This window comes from Sphaeramia orbicularis, chromosome 9 (assembly GCF_902148855.1).
Source record: "Sphaeramia orbicularis chromosome 9, fSphaOr1.1, whole genome shotgun sequence".
In the NCBI taxonomy this organism is placed as follows: Eukaryota; Metazoa; Chordata; class Actinopteri; order Kurtiformes; family Apogonidae; genus Sphaeramia; species Sphaeramia orbicularis.
Window position 1 is genome coordinate 55166376 of NC_043965.1, and position 23238 is coordinate 55189613.

General features: G+C 40.5%; 1 protein-coding gene across 1 annotated transcript in view; it reads left to right on the top strand.

Moving 5' to 3' along the window:
* LOC115425617 (zinc finger protein 208-like) overlaps nt 1-23238 on the top strand; it is an 88419-nt gene that overhangs the window by 44471 nt on the left and 20710 nt on the right. The window contains 2 exon segments of the mRNA XM_030143263.1: nt 8742-9319; nt 10160-10358. Of these exon segments, the coding sequence (XP_029999123.1) occupies nt 8742-9319; nt 10160-10358 (777 nt within the window).

The window sequence follows — 23238 nt, forward strand, 5'->3', positions numbered from 1 at the left end:
TAATTGATTTCAGATTAAATTAGTGACACCAAAATACAATTTTGAGTTGTAACCTGATTATTTGAGTACTGCAGTCATGCAACACATCAATACTGGGATCAATATTGATATTAGAAAGGAAATAAATCTGACATTTCAGCAGAAGGAGCTGAATCTGCTCTGAAATAATGAACAGGACACAAACATGTCCATGTTTCTACAGTGGATCTGAACAGACTTCTCCGTCATATTTATTGTGTTTAATGGCTGGAGTCTTCTACTCACTGGAGGGGGTGGGGTTGCGCTCCGTGACTGTTGGTTGGGGGGGGGGTTAGTGTAGCGGTTGGACATTGTCTCTTTCCTCTTCCTCTAACTCCATACTCAGCCATAGGTGACAGTATGGATCCAAGTTATCATTCCAAGAACAACTGGCTTCTGCGACTCTCCTCAGAGAACCTCCAGGTGTCCAGTTCCTTCACACTGTGGGTTCCAGTTTGAGGACAGGAGGACCTCCAGTGGAAGGGTTTTCTCCACCCTTCCTCCATGTCTTTCCTGCGTCAGAGCTGTCGCGAGCGAGACCAAAACTCCCCGTCTTCCCCAGGGGTTCGCAAGACGGAGCTGGTCGCCCTTCTGCGTACTCCTGGTCCTGCTCTGAAAAATCGATCTCATCCACTATTAATCGATTACGCAAAATTAAAACGAAATCGATCTAAGATCGATTAAATCAATTTTTTTGCCCAACTGTATCTAATACGCGTCTATTCTAGACATTACAGTAGAGGCAAAACTGAACACTTGATAATAGAGACTGGATGTTTGTTTGTTTTTTAGCTTACGGCTGACAAGCTGTAAGCTATTGTCGTCATGCGGCGTCAGGCGGCGGCGTCTGTTGTCGTCATGTGTTGCCCATCACAAAACTTTCAATCGTCTTCTTCTCTGAAACTACAATTCCGATTGACTTCAAACTTGGTATACAGCTTCTGTATGATGTCAACACAAGGTATTGAAATTATTTCCATCTGGATTGGATTCTGGATTTGGTGCAACTTTGAAAAATTTTCCCATTATAACAGAGAGGAAGTGGATTGATCCAATAAATCAGTATCAATGATATCAAGTTGGAATTTGAATTTTTTACAGATCTGATTGAAATATGACCAAAACATGGGCTATTTCTGTAATAGAATAAATACACAGACCTGGGTGATAATAAATGGCATCTGGATACATTTCCCAGAGCTTTTCATTTGGCCCGTAAGCTACAGGGCCCTTGGTCCAATTTTATATACAATATTTTATTTAAACAAACATTACAACATCAGAAGTGCTGAGGCCAGGTATAACAAAATGAAGTTATACTAAATTAAAGCAGAAATCCAGTTTCCCCCATGGCCTAAATTGTTTTCCCCTGGGAGCTGAGGAAGCAGCAGAATTTCTTCTCTAATCTCCTCCCCCTGCAGTCCAAACATCTTCCATGGCCAGGACAACAGTAGGAGTGAACTGATAAGAACTGATAAGAACTGGTACCAACTCAAGGACAGAATGACCCACTGGAGTCTCTTTATCCTGCACACACATTCCACAGTTCCATAGCACATACATGCATTTCCTTGCCCCAAACCCCAAATCTCATCTTCTGTCTACCTTTTACCTTTCACCCTGTCCCTCAAATTCCTTTCAAATCCACAAAAACATTCCAGCATGTGTCCACATGTACTGTGTGAAAACTGTATGATGTCTTATATTTGTGCTTTGCCTTATCTTGTTCTTCGCTGCAATTTTTGAAGAAAAGGGTTCTGTGGTGGCGCACCAGTTAGGAGCAGCGGCCCCATGTCCCTAATCATGGAACTCAGTTTCGTTTGATGTACTTTGTACTGTCACATGACAGTAAAGGCAATTCTGATTCATTACAAGAACGATGACAAACTCACATGAAAGCATCATTATTTCACAGTTTAAGGTAAATTCACACCTCCTATGATCTGTCCTTTTTTCCTAAACAAAGGGATTAGTTGGATTTGTGTAGTTGTAATGGTGGACACTGGAACTGGAGCTGGACTGGCACAAAGAAACAGAAACAGAAAACTAAAGGATAGAGTGAAGGAGCCCAGATGAAAACAGAGGGAAACCTGTGCATTGAACCCATGGAAAGAACTAAGGATAGAGTTAAAGGAATGAAAACAGCTGCAGTTGTCCCTCTGCCTTCTCCACAGCTATAGAATGCTTCTGTTCTTTACACACATGCATGGGAACATTGGATTGGACTCTAGTGTGTGTTGGTAGCTCAGTCCAACACTTGGTAAACACTTGTGTGTTAGCCACAGGGCTAGCTCTTTAGCATTAGCCACAGGGCTAGCTCTGTGACGGACGGGGCTAATCTGTTGGATTTGGAGCATTGGTTCAGTCCAAACTAAGGGCTTTGGAAGGTCACACTGAAATGGGTCTGGATGCAGTTGAATGTTGATGCCAGGGCCTGGATACTAAAGTGTCCTTCAGGAACCAGACCGTTCTCCCAGTAGAATACTGTGAATGCAGAAGGCTGAAGCAGCTAGAGCTGAACTGAACTAATGCACAATGAGGAAGACGAAGAAGGACTGAAGGCATTTAGGAAAAGGACTGAATACTGTGGGTTAAAGCTACAGCTAATACGGATATGACTGGGACAGGTGTGAACCAGCGGTCTGTGAGGAACACTGAGGAGAACAGAGGAAAACACACATAGAAGCAGGAGTCGCACCAACAGTTTGGTTTACCTGTGGTTTTCACTCCAGTTACTAAACTACGACACAAACGGACTTTAGGAAGTTTGTTTGTTGTCTCGTTTCAAACGTCACTTTGCACCTGAAACTTTCTGTGTGGAAAAAAGAAATGCACAGTTGGAAAGAGGATCCACTCTTCAGTCCTGAACTTCAGAACACCTTGGACACAGTTCTGCCCTTATGACAGTAGGTGCTAGTGCTCATGGGAAATGGAGTCTGTGTCCCTTAAAAACACCAACGATTCAAACTGAAGGTGTCGCTGTAATCCACTTTAAACCAATTCTCTGTACAGGACCTTTAAACTGTTCCAGCTCTCTCAGATTTCGTACTACAACCCCCTTCGCTTTCTCAGGGGTCCATTTAACTTGATGAAAACTTTTCCAGTCCTTGACCAGGTGGCTTGAATTTGAGTTTGTTTTCTCAGCAGATGGCCATTTCTTACCATCTCAGCCTTTTTCTTTGTCAGATGCTCATTAACATAAACCCCTCAGTGCCCTTCAGTTTTCTTGATTGCTTCAACACATCAATCTTGTGCTAAAGATTAACAAACTGAACACCAGTTGAAGACTTATTTTTGTCGTCTTTGCGAGGAATTGTGTGACATGCAGAGGTGTGTTCTTTCCCTACAGATATGTTCTTCCTGTTCAGGTATTGAATCTCTTGCTCCTGGAGAGTGTACAGTTCCTCAGGTGGTGTGTCTTCACCATGCTGGTCACTGGCTACAGCCCTGGCATAGCTGCCATGTTTGGTTTCCACACCACTGATGATGACATCATTAATGCAGGAATACTGCTGCAACTTATCGATCCGTTGTTCCAACAGCTCAATCTTAATCTTTGTGCTTCACAGTTGTCTTCAGCTCACGGACCTCTTCCATTAAGCCCACAAGATCGGCCTGCTGTGACCACTTTACTAGATTCCTCAGACAGAAAACTGAGGGACTTTTTAATCTCCTCCAACTCCTCTGCCAACCTTTTGGTTTACATGTTTTCCACTTAGGACACACAAAAAAATACCTATGGAGACTCCAGGAAGGCTTGAGGGCAAAAGGTTTAGTCATCGGCCACCATGTGCTCCTAGGCCTCAAATGATACCTCCATAAGTCCTCCTGCTTTGGAAGAAATTTCAAAAATATTTGAAGCAAGATTTGACTTCACCAGCAGTAATATTTCCAATGTTAGCTGATGACACTGTATTTCAGTGATTTATAAAGGATTGAATGAAGATTCAGACCAGGGAAGAAGCAGTGGCAGCCATCTTGTCAGTCACTCCTGTCTGGTATAAAACCAGTCTGGTCCAGTTGCACTAATTTACCTAAAAGGGGGCTCAATCTGTCAGCCAATTTTTTTTTCAAACACATATCTTTATTGAGGTTTTGACAAATTACATATATTTTCTGACATGAATTGACAACATGGTGTGGGTCTCCCCTGAACACAAATCCCCCGAACCCATCCATGAATTCAACGATGGACAATCAACACTTTTCCAATGTCTAGCTATAAGAGGCTTTGCATGTATTACACAGAGGTTCACCAGCCTACTTTGGTGAGTTCTAAGGGCTAAAGTTTCTGGAAGAAGACCTAGAACACAGATCTAAGGGCACATTGGGATTTTTTTGTCTATAATATTGGAAATGTTGTTCATTAATCTTCTCCCAAATTCTTGCATATGTTCACATTTTTAAATACAGTGATACAAGGTACCTCTCTCAGTTCCACATTTTATACAGGTGTCTGGAATATTGGGGTTGAATTTGTGAAGTTTTTCAGGAATTATATAGGTTCTCAAACGCCAGTTATATTGAATTAATTTAAATCTGCTATTAATGGAGATTGTTTGCACCTAGGAACAAGCTTTCTCCCATTCCTGCTCTGTAATACCTGTTTGGAGGTCTTCTATCCATGCTAATCTTCTGTAATTTTAGGACTCTAGTCATTTTTATCAATTTTGTTTATATATCATTGAGCTCTTCCCCTTACTATAGGGGTCTGATGTTGCTATTTCTTCTACAATACTTAAAGGAGGACATTGATATGACTGCATCTTGGAGCAAATAAAACTACGAATCTGAAAATATTTGAACAAATGGGTTTCAGGGATTCCAAATTGTGTTTGAAGAGTTTCAAAGGACATTAGATTATTATCTTTTTATAAAGGTCTGAAGTCCTTTGTAATCCCAACTGCACCCATTGCCTGAATCCAGGATCAGATTTACCTGGTTTAAATAATGCATTGCTCCCAATGGGGGTAAATTGTGATATCCCAGGTTGTTCTCTGAAGATGTCTTGTGTTTCATACCAAACTCTAATTGTGTTTTTTAGAAATGGGTTAACTGTGTTCTTCTTAAGTTTCTTCAAAGAATCTGAATACAGATACCTATCTAGAGTAAGTCCTCTGGCATTTTCTCTCTCTATCTGAACCCAAGGTCAATTGGAATGTTCAGAGAACCAGAAGAAAGCCGATCTGAGCCGGGCTGCCCTAAAGTACCATAAGAGGTTAGGTTAGCCAAAATTTTAGAAAAGAATTTCCCATCCTGATTAAGCAGAGGTAGGACAAAAAGAGCCCACGTCTTCTGGGTCTGTACCCTTTTTGTGTATCAGTGTAATGAGCGCTTCTGTTAGGGTGGGAGGAAGGACCCCATCAGAGTGGGCTAGAGTCAACACTTTATGGAGATATGGGCAGAGAATTTGGTTAATTTTTGATACAGCTCACCTGGAAGGCCATCAGGACCTGGAGCTTTATTGCTTTTAAGTGAAGTGATGGCTTTTTTTTTTTTACTTTTTCAATAGAGATTTCTGAGTTCAGCTGAGCTGATTCATTTTCATCTAACTGGGAGAGATTGCATTTATCCAAGAAATCCTGCATAGCCGTATAGTCTGTATTGTTTTTGGAAGTGTACAGATTTTTGTCAAATTGGAGAAATTGATCTTTAATGTCCATGGGTTTCATCAGAATCTCACCTTTATCAGATTTAATTGTATGTACTGTGTGATCACTTTCCTGTTTTCTGATTTGTGGGGCTTAAAGTCTTTTGCTCGTTATTGAATTCAAAAAATTCTCTTTGGTAAATAAGAACGCCTTACTAACTCTTGCTGAGAGTATCTTGTTATATTCATATTTTAAGACTGATGCTTTTTTTGTACTTCATTGGAAGGAGTTTGTTCATTCTCTTTGTCCAGAAGGTTGATTTGGTTGTCCAGTTCAAGTAATCTGGTGCTTTGAATGCCTCCCAGAGAATAGAAGGGATGGTTTCTGAATTATCATTAGTATCAAAATTGAGGGATATTTGAGCTTCTAAATAATCACAGAACTCTTCTTCAGTTAGTAACAGAGGATTCAGCCTCCAGTTCGTACATGGCTTCACCATGTTTTGAATATTCACAGTGGGAAGGCAAGGGCAAGGCAGGTTTATGAGTCTAGCCCAATTCATACACAGGGCAATTCACAGTGTTTTACAAAAATGGAAAAGAGACAGGTTAAAAACACACAATTACAATTAAAATATAATCAATAAAACAAATAATAATCAATGAAAACAAAGTAAAAGGTCAGAGGTCAGATAGAACCCTTTCAGTTGTTCTATGCACAGTTGAACAGAACTGTTTTCAGCCTGGACTGAAACACTGACACAGTTCAGGTCTGTGTGACGTCATCAGGAAGAGTGTTCTAGAGTTTAGCTGCAGAGAACTGAAACACATAGAACTGAAACACATAGAACTGAAACAAAGCTGCACCGCATTTAGTCCTGACTCTGGGCACCAGCCCAGACCAGACCAGTCCCTGAGGTTCTCAGGGTCCCAGATGGTTCATATGGGACCAACATGTCCCAGATGTACTTTGGTTCTAGACCATGGACAGACTTCTAGACCAGCAGAGCTGTTTTAAAGTCTATTCTCTGAGCCACAGGAAGCCAGTGCACAGATATGAGCACAGGACTAATATGGTGGTCCTTCCTGGTTCTAGTCTGGACCTGAGCAGCAGCGTTCTGGATGTACTGCAGCTGTCTGACAGCTGGTTTAGAGAGTCCAGTCAGAAGTTCGGTACAGTAGTCTAACCTGGTCCAGATAAATGTATGGATAAGTCTAAGTCTGGTTTCGACAGTAAACCTTTGATTCTGGCAATGTTTTTGAAATGGTCAAAGGCTGATGATGGCATTGACTGAATGTGGCTATTAAAGTTTAGGTCTGAGTCCATTATTAGCCCCAGATTTAGAACCTGAGTTTTAGCTTTTAGAGTAACAGATGACTGCTGACACTTTCTCTGGGTTTTTGTGGACCAAAGACAATGACTTCAGTCTGGTCTGAGTCTAGCTGGAGAAAGTTGTTTTCCATCCACACAGTGATCTGTTGGAGGGTTAGGGTTAGACTGATCTGTTGGAGGGTTAGGGTTAGACTGATCTGTTGGAGGGTTAGGGTTAGACTGATCTGTTGGAGGGTTAGGGTTAGGGCCCATGTTCACCTGCTGTCAGCCAGATGTAAATCTGAGTGTCGTCTGCATAGTTATGGTAGGACACATTATTACTGTGTATTAACTGGCCCAGGGGCAATATGTAAAGATTGAACAAGAGGGGTCCCAGGATGGACCCCTGGGGGACCCCACAGGTCACTGCCATTTGGTTTGACACACAGTTTCCGATTTGAACAAAATACTTCCTGTCCTCAAGGTAGGACTTGAACCATTTCAGGGCAGGACCACAGATGCCTACCCAGTCCTCTAACCCCTGGAACAGGATCACATGATGGACTGTGTCAAATGCAGCACTCAGATCCAGCAGGACTCAGACTGTTACTGTACCTGGGTCTGTGTTCAGACAGATGTCATTGGTCACTTTGATCAGAGCAGTCTCAGTGCTGTGATGGGGTCTGAAGCCTGACTGGAAATCATCAAAGCAGTTGTTCAGTAGAAGAAAGTCAGAGAACTGTTGGTGAACAACTGTCTGAAGGACTTGACCTAAAAACAGCAGGTTTGATATGGGCCGATAGTTGTTCAGTACTGTGGCATCAGGACTACTGTTCTATAGGAGAGGCCTAATGACAGCAGTTTTCAAGGCCCTGGAAAATGTTCCAGATTGGACTGAAACATTAACTAAGTGAGTGAGCTGGTAACAAACTGCTCAGCACAGATTTTATTTTGTGAAATGTGTCAGCTCTAGGTGTGTGGAAGGCTGCAGTGGGAACTGTGTTGTGGGATTAACTGAGTGTTTAATGCCCTGAACCTCGTCATTAAAGAATTTTGCAAACTCATTGCACTTCAATGTGGAAACTAGTTCTGTGCACGTTAAAGGGCTGTGATCTGAGATCCAAATATGATGGTATGTCACATCTACAGCATATGGCATTAATTTGGCTTCTACGAGAAAGTCATCTATCCTGCTGTATGAGTTATGCATTCCTGAGTAAAAAGAGCATTCTCTGCCAGTCGGATTAGCGATTCTCCAAATGTCAGTCAAATTAGTATTATTGATGAATGTATTCAGAAAGACACTCAAATTACTTCTGTATTCTGCAGGTGGTAGATCTATCTAAATACGGGTCTATGTTTTGGCGTTTTGATGTGCAGGTTGAACATGTCCACCTCAGATTTGGTCAAATTGGATTCAATACGTCCAAGTTGGTGACTGTATGTGACATCATATGATAATGGCGGTGCAACGAGTTCAGAGGTTTTGTCATGAAACAAGTAATTGTTGTAACTCATTTGTACATTGTTGAATCTGCATCAGTTTTCACATGTAGAATAAGGGAACTGAGTTTTTAAATGTTTGAAAATGTCCTATTAATTATCGAACTAGTTAATTTTGTCTATCTGCTTAATCTGGTTTGAAAGGAATGTGTTTGTTGTGTTTCATTCCATTGCATTTCAGTGACCACCTCTTCTGTTCCTTTGTGTTTTGATGTAGAGAGAAGACAAAGGTGGATTTTAAGTGACACCTGAAAGTTGTGTGTGGACAAAGATCACCTGATTCCAGCAAACATGGATGGAAGACCCACCTGTGAGCAGTGTGGAAAGACTTTCACCAGAGCAAGTGACCTAAAAATCCACCAACGCATCCACACTGGAGAAAAACCATATGGCTGTAACCAGTGTGGGAATTCTTTCACCGCAGCAAGTGCCCTAAAAAAACACCAACGCATCCACACTGGAGAAAAACCGTATCAGTGTGACCAGTGTGGAAATGCTTTCACCACAGCAAGTTCCCTAAAAATCCACCAACACATTCACACTGGAGAAAAACCATATGAGTGTGATCAATGCGGAAAGAGTTTCACCCAGATGAATGGGCTGAAACATCACCAACGCATCCACACTGGAGAAAAACCACATAACTGTGACCAGTGTGGGAATCCTTTCACCACAGCAAGTTCCCTAAAAATCCACCAACGTATCCACACTGGAGAAAAACCATATGAGTGTGACCAGTGTGGAACTGCCTTCACCACAGGAAGTTCCCTAAAAAAACACCAACGCATCCACACTGGAGAAAAACCATATGAGTGTGACCAGTGTGGAAATGCTTTCACCACAGCAAGTGACCTAAAAATCCACCAACGCATCCACACTGGAGAAAGACCATATGAGTGTGACCTGTGTGGAAATGCTTTTACCACAGCAAGCAGACTAAAACAACACCTATGTATCCACACTGGAGAAAAACCATATAAGTGTGACCAGTGTGGAGATGCTTTCACCACAGCAAGTGACTTAAAAATCCACCAACGCAGCCACACTGGAGAAAGACCATATGAGTGTAACCAGTGTGGAAATGCTTTCACTACAGCAAGTAACCTAAAAAGACACCAACGCACCCACAATGGAGAAAAACTATATAAGTGCGACCAGTGTGGAAATGCTTTCACCACAGCAAGTAACCTAAAAAAACACCAACGCAACCACAATGGTGAAAAACCATATGAGTGTGGCCAGTGTGGAAATGCTTTCACCACAGCAAATAACCTTAAAATCCACCAATGCATCCACACTGGAGAAAGACCATATGAGTGTGACCAGTGTGGAAATGCTTTCATCACTGCAAGTCATCTGAAAAAACATCAACGTATCCACACCGGAGAAAAACCATTTGAGTGTGACCAGTGTGGAAATGCTTTCACCACAGTAAGTGACCTAAGAATCCACCAACGCATCCACACCGGAGAAAAACCCTATTATTGCGACCAGTGTGGAAATGCTTTCACCACAGCAAGTTACCTAAAAACACACCAACGCATCCACACTGGAGAAAGACCATATGAGTGTGACCAGTGTGGAAATGCTTTCACTGCAGCAAGTGAACTGAAGAAACACCAACGCATCCACACTGGAGAAAAACCATATAACTGTGACCAGTGTGGGAATGCTTTCACCACAGCAAGTGACCTAAAAAAACACCAACGCATTCACACTGGAGAAAAACCACATAACTGTGACCAGTGTGGAAATGCTTTTACCACAGCAAGTTACCTAAAAAAACACCAACACATCCACACTGGAAAAAGACCATATGCCTGTGCCCAATGCGGAAAGAGTTTCACCCACATGAATGGGCTTAAACATCACCAACGCATCCACACTGGAGAAAAACCATATGCCTGTGCCCAATGCGGAAAGAGTTTCACACACATGAATGGACTTAAACATCACCAACAGTCACACTGGAGAAAAACCATATAACTGTGACCAGTGTTGGAAATCTTTCACCAAAGATAATCATCTAAAAATCCACCAATGGACCCACAATGGAGAGAGACCCAAGTCCATCCCATAATTTCACACTCACAGCCCAAATCCATCTACACTTCACATCTGTCCTCACTTTAGTCCATTCACAAATATAAAAACTTCTGAAATTATAATTACATTATCTTAATTTAAAGAAATCTTGAATGCTATTTTTAACAATATTATTTTTGTTATAGAAATCATATACAATATCCTGCAATTTTAAGGGTTTCAAGTGGAATAAATCAATTATTAGTTACTTCAAAATAGGGCTGCACGATTCTGGCAAAAATGTGAATCACGATTCTTTTTCTTAAAATTGAGATCACGGTTCTCTGGCACAATTTTTTTCACAAAATATTTATTGCACTGTTGTCAAGGAAAATGGGTTCTTTTACCTCTGATTCGCATCTTTCGTATCACTCTGCAAGTAGTCCGGTCACTTATGCAGTGTTTGCTGTGGAATTGATCTGTTGGCGTGGTTGTGTGTAATGGGGGGGGGGGGCACGTGCGTGCGTTTTGGTTGGTGAGGGTGTGTATGGGGGGGGGGGGGGGGGGGGGGGGCGGGGCTTGGCCACATGCGTGCAGTTCGGCTGGGAAGGGGGTGCACATGTGTGCGTTTAGGCCGGTTACCAGTGCGTGTGTTGGTTACCGTCCTACTTGTACAGTGGGGGTACAGGGTGCGGTCCGTGCTCCCGCAGAAGTGAAAGTGAAACTTTATGTTCATTTACCTTTTCCCTGCACTTATAGTCCCGGTTGCTAAGCGACATCAGCTGAGCTGTAAAAGCTTGCAGCACAAAGAAACTTCCCAGCAGCACAATGACATATTTTTAATATAAAATTTTTGTAGAGGGCAAGACTTTCTATTCTTGGTTAAAGGCTGAGTTATCCTCACCCGCAAAGAAAAGAAAAGGAGAACAGCGCAGAAGTCAGAGAAGTGAAAATGAAAACACACTTGGATCTGGACGACGGGAAACAAGACCGACATGAGATTAACACTGATGAATGTGAACCTTAATTGGGCAGGAGTTCAGGTGGATGACTCACCACTGCCACTGGGGTTTTCATCCATTTCATTCTCTTTACCGCAGACGTTCCTCTGCTGTCATTCACTCTTTCTTCACTTAACTGCAGCCGACAGCAGCAGGCTCACATGTTGTAAAGACGCTTTACCATTGGTTGAGGGAAGAGGCGGTGGCGGTTCTGCGTTTTTGGGCATTTATTTGTCATGCAGCCGTGAAATATAATAGAATCGTCCGTGTTTAGAAATGAGATCGCATTCATGTGCGAACGAGATCGCGATCTTTTAACGATTAATTTTGCCGCCCTACTTCAAAATATCCTACTTTATTACTTACTTTATTAATAATTAGGTATGTTATCAGTACAGGTGCAGTTATTGTCACGTTTATGTCAGTGAAATATGACTTTGTCCTTATTTGATGTGTTTGTGAGACGTATCTTACGCTAAATGGCAGTTGAAGTGTGACTTTGAATCTTGCTCTAGGCCATGCAAAAAGGCTCTGGACTTATCTTAAAGTTATTTTAACGCTGCTGACCTCAATATAAAACACAAAGTGAAAATGTATGGAACAAAAGAAAAGAAGAAATGAAATGTTATAAGTTGTTTGCTTGATGAGTGTTTTTGATTTGCAAATCTAAGTTGTATTCTGATTTCTACTTTGTATCTGTGTATTTAAACCTTTGTGCTGAACAGTGATGAAAAGGTCAGGTTCAGCACAATGTGTCTGTTTTGCAACATGGAAATATTTTGTGGTTAAGGTGAGCTGAGTGTAATCTTAATTATGAACTTGGAAACTTACTGTGGTCAAGAAACGCGAGCCTCGACCAAGGCGTAACTCTTGAAGCTCTTTGTGGTTAAGCTATGCTATCTAAGCTGAACTCCCTGTGCAAATGTCAAACCAAGGCCTGACCCTTGATCAAACGGTCAAATGTGTAAGTGCTGTTTTGCAGATTTTGCAGATGTCCAATACACTTGTTAAACTTAAAGTGAACTTTCAAATATGTGTGTGCTCAGAGTGATTGACATATGTACTGACGTGTGTACTGACACGTTACCCAGCAATTGTTAACCAATCATATGTGTTTGTTGAACTTATGTAACTAAACATGGGAGTCTTCAAAGAGTCACTAAAGTCTATAAAATGTAATGTTGAAGATTTGTATGGTTTAAATGAATAGTGTGTTTGATGGGATACTAGTGGTAAACTTCCTTCTCTGACAACTCCCAGTTTTTGGATTTTTGTGAATCACTGCTGTTTTCAATAAAGCAGATTCTGGGTTCACCTTTTTTAAACTTCAGCCTTGCCTATTGGTGGATTTTTTCTTCATTCTCCTATTGTGTTTTTCCATGGGCAGCTTTAAGTGGTCAGTTTCTTTACCACAGTAGTTAACCCCCATGGCTTGGCAGCCCGGCCTCTGGCTGGACCTCAGTTTTAACGGGGTATCTGAGCAGGATAGAGAACACCGGCGGTCATGCACTTTACAGACACGTAGAGTTAAGGCCAGGGCACAGCAAAGATAGTTACCTGGTGTTCAAATATAAAGGTATCTGGGGCAGTAATCCATGAACTAATATTATTGTAGGTTTTTGGGATTATTGTGCTACGTGCTTAACGTGTTATCATGTGCATCACTGAGTGTTCTTTAAGTCTTATTAAAGCATAGACTCAGAAATTCAAATCACAATGAAATTGAAAAAAGGTCAAAATATAAATAATGCTTAAGTTGAAATAATGCTGAAATTCAAATGCTGAAATTCCACAGACTCCTGCTCTCCAGGAGGCACAGACTCAAACACAACCTCTTGATTTTTTTCTCATTTTTCTTGGTTCTCATCATGTAATTGTCTTTTGTGAATCTCCTTGGGGGCGTTTGTGAATTTTGAGGAAAATCAAAGTCTGTGATTTGAACTGGTCCGTTTTTGTACAAGTGGACACCTGGTGCTGTCATCAGTCAGGTTTGTCCACGGTGCAGGATCATCAGCCACAGCTGGAGGACCTTCCTTTGTTGATGATTCAGGTGCAGGTGAGGAGGTGGTGGGAAGAACTGGAGTGCTCTCAGTTGTTTGGGAAGTGCTGGCTGGGACATCCTCTTGGGTTTCCTCAAAGGACTCCCTAGAATCTACACTGAATAAGACCATAATGATCAGCCTAATTATTTCCATTTTAAATCATCCAAATTAGACATTATATTAGACTGGATAAATACTTTAACCCATAAAGAGCCAAACACACACCATCGACCAAAACCATCCACTGATCTAAAATGTTAAATCCCTATTGATCCACTAATCTTATCAATACAGGTGAATAATTGGTGTAAAATGCAGTTTGTCGTCTTTTCATGGTCATCAGATATGACCCATTTAGACGTTCAGAGGCTCTGTAGTTACCATGGAAACACCGTCATCTTCTACAACATTGATTCACCAGTAAAACCCATGGAGTTGAATCAATGACAGTGGATGGACACACTGGCTTCATGTTTGATCAATGATATTGTTGCTGAAAATGTAACTTTCCCCCAATTTTTTCCTGATTTGATTAAACCTTGGAATTTACTCTGAGCTTTAATGAGCATGTGCATGATCAATGAATTAAATATAGGAAAATATATGATTTACACTGAAAAAACTTCAAATGAAGAGGATAATATTACAACTAGAAAAGCACTCGGAGAGCGCAGACCTCCACCAAGGCAGATCAGCCCCCCCCCATCACCACCAAAATGTAATCATTAGTTCTTTGTGCCAGTATCAAAGTTTCCTGAAAATTTCATCAAAATCCATCTATAACTTTTTTAGTAATCTAGCTAACAGACAAACCCCAGTGAGAACATAATCTTTGCTGTTTCACTTGGCGGAGGTAATAAATGGTGATAAAATACTTAAGGTTATATAGAGAGAAAAAACCCATTTGGGAACTGACACAAAAGTATCACTGGGTCTGTATGGGTTCATCCCAAATTGGGGAAAATGCTTTTTTGTATCAGCGTTAAGTATAGTAAAAAACAGAAGAATAACAGAGGCACACAATAAAGAATAAAAGTACACCCAATAAAATGAAAGAATGAATAAATAACACACATGCCTTCATCTCCAGAGGTTGTGGCAACTTTGCGAGTGGACACAATTTAAGAATTTAAGAAATTTAAGCCAAGCACCGAATGAAAAAAGGTAACACTCATAAATCATGAATATGTAGTAGTTGACAAACAGGATTATTAATTAGTTTATTTCCAAAAAAAAAAAACTTAAACATTCTACCACCGAATATACAGAAGGAACTGATAGAACCAGTAATGGCAGACTGTCCTGTAAGTTCCACTATCAAGGCAGTTTTATCAATGAAAACATGACAGTCTGTCAGTAAAAACAATGTGTGGAAATGGGTCATTGCACTGAAAGTCACTGATTGTCTGATTTGGTTTAACTGAAATTTCTGTTTTCATTCCACACATTTACAGATGTTCGTATTATGTTCTTTACACAAGTGCATTTGTCTTTTTCATCATTTCAGTTGGACAGTGTATATATACACTGGACGCCTTTAAACCATCGCATTTCAATCCCAACTTGAGGGAGAAAAGCTACTTTTAGAGCTCTGGAAAAGCTAACCAATTTCAGCTAATAGCATTTACGCTAACAACTAGCATCGAGTACGAGCAGTGGAGAACAGCACAAGACCAGACCAGGAACCACTGAACCAAGAACCTACAGCGAAGACCAGAACCAGAGGACCATCTGAGAGGGAAGACCACCGAGGACCCGCCAAGGAAGACCGGACTCAACTTTCCATTATGGAACGGTAAGGACAGCAATATTAAAAATATTATGAGTTACAATCAGCTATGTTCGCATATCTAGATTTTAGCTACGAGCTAAGGCTAAAATTTAATATATCGCCAACGTTAGGGTGAAAATTCAAAAGATACAATTTCATTGGGGGATTAGATAACTGCTTTTTGATTTTTGTTTGTTGTTTTGTTAGTTTATTTGTTGACTATTTACATCCTTGAAAATATATTATTGCAAGAAGGATATCATCAAGTTTGAATGTAAAAGTAAGAAATGTGTTTTAAGCTAATGTACATAAAACACACAACTAAACCATGTACTGTGGTAGTTTGGATTGAAAGAAAGATTAGCATTCATGGCTAAGCTAATGCACTGTAACATCAGGAGCTGCTATTATGGTAGCATAGCATTTAGCATAAAAACGGCAGAAAGGATTATAAGATATTCATTATATATTTAATATTTTAATTATAAATAATTAGCGAGGCTCTTAATTGGTAATTAGATGAAAATTATGTAGCACTTTGGTTGATAAATGTTTCCAAACAAGTTGGAAAAGTAGCTAAATTTGTTGTTAGGGTATTGTGAAAAGTTGCTAAATCTTTGTGTCATCAGTGCGTGGCTCTGTGTGGGTCCTCTGGTCCTTCCACCTTAAATCTTTGTGTCATCAGTGCGTGGCTCTGTGTGGGTCCTCTGGTCCTTCCACCTTAAATCTTTGTGTCATCAGTGCGTGGCTCTGTGTGGGTCCTCTGGTCCTTCCACCTTAAATCTTTGTGTCATCAGTGCGTGGCTCTGTGTGGGTCCTCTGGTCCTCCCACCTTAAATCTTTGTGTCATCAGTGCGTGGCTCTGTGTGGGTCCTCTGGTCCTTCCACCTTAAATCTTTGTGTCATCAGTGCGTGGCTCTGTGTGGGTCCTCTGGTCCTCCCACCGTCCAAACACAGACACCAGAAGGTTGACGTGTGTGTGAATCAGATGTTGGTGTGAATGGTTGTTAGTGTTTGTCAGTCCAGGTTGGATCTGCCTTTGACCACTCAGAACCATGCATTACTCCAGACTCCATCACTGCTCTGTCCTCCTGTATGCTCTCCCCTCCTCCCATCTCCAAAAACTGTAATATATCCAGAATTATGCCCCCCCTCCACAGACCACATCACCCCCATTCTCAAACAACTCCACTGGCCCCTCCCCGTATTATACCGCATCCAATACAAGCTCCTCCTCCTCACCTACAAATCCCTCCCTAACCTGGCCCCTCCCTATCTCACTGATGTCCTTCACCAGCACTGCCCCCCCACCCTCCGCCTCAGATCAGCCAACACTAACCTCCTCACTCCCACCACTAGGACAAAGCACCAGACCTTGGGGGACTGAGCGCTCGCTGCAACCCTCCCACCCCCCCACCCCCAATCTATGGAACTCACTCCCACTAAACATCAGGAACTCAGACTCAAAACAAAACTTCAAATCACTGAAAACTCACCTGTTCAAACTGGCATTTTCTTCAGCCTTTTTTTGTTTGTTTTGTTTTGTTTGTTTGTGAAGTGTCTGTGAGCGTCCAAAAAAACGCTATATAAGTGTGATGTATTATTATTATTATTATTATTATTATTATTATTAAGGTTCCGGCTTACTTTATTTGTACCTGTGGGTAGATTTGTTTTGCAGACGAGGTGATTGCTTTTGGTTTTACAGCAAGACATACACTGAACCTGTTCAGCAGGTACTGGATCGAGCTTCCAGACAAAAAGTGCTCAGTGTTCCACCATTCAACAGTACAGCAGCATGGTTAAGGAAAAGAATAAAATAAATAAGATCAAAGAAATAAAAACAAGATGCAATAAAATACAATAAAAACCCAGAGAAGATAAAAACAGTCTGGGATAAAAACCAGGATAAGAACATAAACTTTAAAAATTAGAAGTCACAATAAATAATAAATAGAGCAAAGAAATAGAATAAACTAGAAAAGCACTCAGAGAGCGCAGACCTCCGCCGAGGCAGATCAGACACCAGGGGGGTAAACCCTCCCTGCTGTCTGACCAATCCTCCTGAGCAGTGGATAAAACACGCCTCAGTCACATCATGTGACGCTTCTGACCAAGGCGACAGGAAGTAGATGAAAGTAGTCAAGCAGGTAAACAAACAACCACCCCTGTGTGAGAAATGAATGACCTACAATAACTATACAACACAACTGTACAACACATCTGCACAAGTATACAACACATCTGCACAGCTATACAACACAACTACACAACTGTACAACACATCTGCACAACTATACAACACATCTGCACAACTATACAACACAACTACACAACTATACAACACATCTGCACAACTATACAACACATCTGCACAACTACACAACAACTATACAACACATCTGCACAACTATACAGCACAACTACACAACTATACAACACATCTGCACAACTATACAACACATCTGCAAAACTATACAACACAACTACACAGCTATACAACACATCTGCACAACTATACAACACAACTACACAACTATACAACAGCTACACAACTATACAACATATCTGCACAACTATACAGCACAACTACACAACTATACAACACATCTGCACAATTATACAACACATCTGCTCAACTATACAACACAACTACACAGCTATACAACACATCTGCACAACTATACAACACAACTACACAACTATACAACACATCTTCACAACTATACAACAACTACACAACTATACAACACATCTGCACAACTACGTATACATCACAACCACACAACTATACAACACATCTGCACAACTATACAACACATGCACACAATGAGTCCAAATCCTCCAAACAGTGGTTCAGTCAGAGTGGTGTTGAAGGTGTGGAGGAGGAGGAGGAAAAAAAGGAAAACTATATATATTAGTGGCTCCTCCATTAGTAAACACTGACTCCAGTCATTTCCGGTCCAGATGATGCTGTGGGTCTTTACAGGGTTTGTGTGTTTCCATCATGGAACACTGTGCAGGCGGAACCTTCAGACCTGGACCAGTTCCACCCGGACCGCATTAGGGTGTCGGTTTCCTCCTCAGACCCAATCCAGACCAGTGTTGCTAAATTGGAGAAAAACTAAATCTGGAAACTTTTCAAATCATTTCGGCAACTTTTTTTTTTCTTTTTCATAAGCGACTAGTGACAAATCTATCGCTAGTGATGGTGAGATGAAGCCTCATGAGGCATCGAACCACTTGAGCCAGTTGGTTCGAGAAAAGGTTCATTTGTCGAAGCTTCATGTGCTCATGAAACCACCTACTGTCCATGTGTATAATCACAGGCAGCTGGATCTGAACCACAGAATGTGGGATGGATTTAATTTTTGGGTCTGTTCTGGCTCTGTGGAATGACTATGAAGAACAAAAATGTATGACCAAATAATTTCTCCACATAAATTATCAGATATGAGTATAATAAAATATTTTGAATGTATTCTGTGTGTGTCAATTTCCCCCAAATGGTGGTATCATATGTGGGAGGTTGTGTAATGTTTTTTTTTTGTTGTTTTTTTTTGTCACTTTAGGAAAATGTCATGGACTTAAACAGGCAGAGGACAGTGAAAGTGTTTGTGGAACTAGGAAGAGGACACTGAACATGTGTGGAACTTGGACAATAATGTGATAAGGACAGGGGAGATTTCATTCATTTTTATTCAGAAATAACACTTTCTCAACAGTTTTTGGTTTGAAATGATTCCTTTTTTTTTTTTTTTTTTTTTAAACATCTGTGGCGTTCGAAAACACCCTTTCACATGTTACAGAAGATGCACAAAAACACAAGAGCAAGATTATATAAATTGGTGTACAGTAATTTTTTGTCTCTCCCAGTACTCCAGATAAGCAAACCTTACGTGTCTGAAATAATGTTAGATTTAGTTTACCTTATTAGGAGTGTTAGGATTTTTCGTGTTTGTTGATTGGACGCTCCAAAGACGAGTTCAGGATGCACAAGAATTTATTCTGATCACATGTGAAATATAAAAGCCAGCGCTGGTCTGTCTGGACTAGAGCTCTCGCAGGAACTGGAGTCCAAGAGGCCCGAGTCTTGTTACTGGGATGTGCTCCTGCTCCAAACCTGCTGCTGCCCCGTTAGTGCAATAATTTGAAGCACTTTATTGCACTATTCACTTTAGTTTTTAGTCTTTTTGTCTTTTGAATTTTTATTAAAATTTTTATACATATACATTCAAAGTGTTTACAGTATTTTAGGCTAATTTTATATTTCGCAAGGTGTGTTTTTATTTATTTCTTATAAACTGACACTGTGGTGAGCTAAGCACCGAAATTTCGTTTTAATAAGGTACTGATGGTGCATTATTGAATGACAATAAAGGAAGTCTGAAGTCTGCTACGCAAAGTGTCCTGACTGTTGTTTTAGACGTGGATCTATTGGAATGCGAGGTTCTAGCTTCTGTAGACACAACATCTGCTTCAGTGAGCAGAACTGACCCTGAATCTGATCAGTACTGGAGTCTATGAGTTTACTGGAGACAAGCTTCATCAGTAGAAAAATATGTGACATTTTACAGCAGTTCAGAGCAAGACTGTAAATATTCTATAATTATTCTTCAGGAGTGATCATGTTGTTCCCACACAGGGGAAATCCTCCTCTTCTTAGCTGGTTCCATCCTCTTACTCATCCTTCTCTTCTCCCTCTCCTAAATCTTCAAATGATCCCTCTCTCTAAACTCTTCAAACTATCTCCAAACTATATAAACTCTATCCAAACTTTAGTATCCAAATTATCCAAACTCTGTTCAAACTCTGCACTGACCCTAACTCTCAATCAAAAACCCACATTTTGAACGGAGCCTGAGGGGTTTTTACTGCTGTCAAACCTTAATCTTTTTTTTTTTTAATCAACAAGTTTATTAAATGGACTGGCAACTACAATAGGAAACTAATCAGCATGTGAAGATGAATGGGAGATTCCAAAAGTAAAAGAAAATTAAACTAAAAACTACACTTATAAACCAAATCTTTGCTTTGGACTTACTTTCTGACTAGAGTGGGGCACTGCCACCATATTATGTTTTGACATCAGCAGCAAGGTGGGTGTGGAAGTGGTGCATACACCATATCAAACACCAAAAAAACCCCCAAACCTCACACTTGTTAGAACTGAGCTTTCCCTTTAGGAGCATCATTTGATTAACTGTGAGCTCCAGTTGCCAAATACAGGAAAGAACACTAGGTATGGTTCCATGATGTTTTTTTAAATCCGATTTATTTTTCCAGAAGAAATGAATTTGGGACTAAAGTATTTTCTCTTCTGTTTCCATGGAAATGTTAAACCTGAATAAAGGTTTACATGAGGTATTAATGAGGTAGATCAGTGAGCAGAAGGGTTTGTGCTGCAGTGCTCACGTTGTCTTGTTCTGGCAGCCCTTCTGTTAGCTTAGCTTAGCCCTTCTGTTAGCTTAGCTTAGCCCTTCTGTTAGCTTAGCTTAGCCCTTCTGTTAGCTTAGCTTAGCCCTTCTGTTAGCTTAGCATTGTCACTGCATTTCCATGGTCACACGTAGCCAGTTTTTTAAAGGTAATTCGATTCTCTCTAATTATTTCTTTCGATCTGCGACTTACTGCACTCATACAATCTGTGGACTGTTGTGTTGACGGAAGTTGGAAAATCTTTTTGTTGAAGGGATGCATGCGCTAAACTAGCTTTACTTTAGCGTTTTAGCTTTGCTTTAGTTTTTATTTCCCAGATTTTCTTCCTGCAGTAAGTCACATGACCATGATCTGAGCCTCAGTTTGTGATCATATTGACCCCAGCGGACTAAAGGAATGATTAGGGAGAACTGAATTGACCAAAATCACTCCTAAAATACTACAAATCACCTCTAAAAGCCTGGCTACGTCTGAGCAGAGGAATGAAGCCATTCTGCTAAACTAGGCTAAGCTAAGCTAACGTTAGGGCTGCAGTTCAAACTGTTTGTCCCACTGATGGAACTCATTAGTTCATGACAAATGAATGATTTAAAAAAACAAGTGTTGAACTGTTCCTTCAGGGTTTTCCAGGCTGGTAGATCCCATCAGAATATTCCACTGGAACGCTTTGGGAAGACTAGACTGCAGTGCATATTCTTTCGCCAGCACAGAATGTGTGCGTCATCGCAACAAGACACTGAGCATGTGCAGAATGGAAGGAATAAAGTCCAAACGGAATAAAGGGATAACATGTCCAGGAAGAATTTAGTTCAGAATTAAAAGGGGATTAAACCAGTGACTTTATTCGGGTTTGAATTTAACCCTTACCTGCACAGTGGTCACTACAGTGGACAGCTATTCAAAGCTCTTCTCTTGTATATTTATGGATTTTGTTGTTTTAGTTCCATATCAGCCGACACAGTGGATGCTTATGCATCATCCCATCCACTGTAATTCAGACCATTAGTGTAACTTTGCTGTTCTAGATAAACCGGATCTGCAGTAACATGTTTGAGTGTTGAAGGGGTGGGATTAAATAAATTATACTTCCTCCCACTCCTTTTTGAATGTGCAAATGAAGTCATGTATACGTATAAGTTTTGTTTTGTTTTTTTGGTTTTCTTCCATGACCTCTTACTACCTGTTTTATTTCTAAAGACTAAGTAAGATTACTTTATCTTGTTGCATATTCGAAATAAACTCAATTAAAAAAAAAAAAAAAAAATCAATTGCTTGTTATTGTTACTAAACTGCAGTTAACTGTTTTTCTTTTTTTTTTTTTAACAAAAAAATTGGTGTTTTTTTGCATATTATTTCAATGAAGTGAGTAATTACTAGTATTTGAGTTTGTTAAAATGTGAGAAAACAGCAGATTAGGAGCAATAAAAAAGTTTTTATTTCATAGTTTTCACACGATACATCAGTAAATCCATGTTTTTTTGCTTCAAAAATTAAACACATGGTGTCAAGCGGACATTTTTGGAACTCCATGAAAAATAGGTTCATAAGAAAATTTTCAGTCGCATTGTTTTTTTCATGCCTAAAGAGGCATAAAAACACTCAGGAAATAAATGTTGATTAAGGTTCTCATAATTCATGCATGAAAGGGTTAATCCAAACTATTCTTTTTCAACTGGAATAAGGTGTTTACATGGGCATCTGAAATAGGATCTAACGTTTATTCAGATTAGAGGCTCAGAGGAACATGAAAAACATCAACCTGTTTATGTTGACAACAACGCTGGCAAGTAAGATTGGAGAGATTGACCAAGCAAAGGTATTAAGTGATGGTAATTTGTTGGTAAAATGTGCAACTAAAGAACAAGTGGAAAAAGCACTGGGGCTGAAAAGGGCTGGGAAAAATAAAGTTAAAGGAACAGGGAGAGTGGGAGCACAAAATGGAGGTGGGTGTAAAGGAGTTATGACAGGAGTTCCAATGAGTGTGGGAATGGAGGAGCCAAAGAGGAAGATGAAAGGAGGACAAATACTGAAAGTACAAAGAATGACAACAACCAAAGAGAGGCTGAAGAAGGACAGCCAGACTGGACTAATGGAGTGTGAGGAGGAAAATGGACCAAAGAAAGTGTTTTTGGGTTTTATCAGCTACCCAGTGAGGGTGTATGTGCCAAAGCCGCTAACATGTTCTAATTGTCAAAGGTTTGGACATACTGTTAAATTTTGTGAAGACCAGAGAAGATGTGCCAGATGTGGAGGCAATCATGAGTATGGAAAGTGTGGGGAGGGGGTGCAACCAAAATGCTGCAACTGCGGTGGAGCTCATAGTGTGGTGTATGGTGGGTGTGAGGTGATGAGACAGGAGAACCGAATCCAGAAAGTGAGAGTGGAGAGGAACATTTCATATGCAGATGCTGTGAGAGTGTCAAGAGAGCAAAATAAAGAAATACAAGCAACAGAGGGACGAGAGAAACAGTCAAACTTAGGTGACAGGGTGTATGTGGACAAAAGGGCCTTGGTTCCATTCATAGCAGGAGTTCTTCATA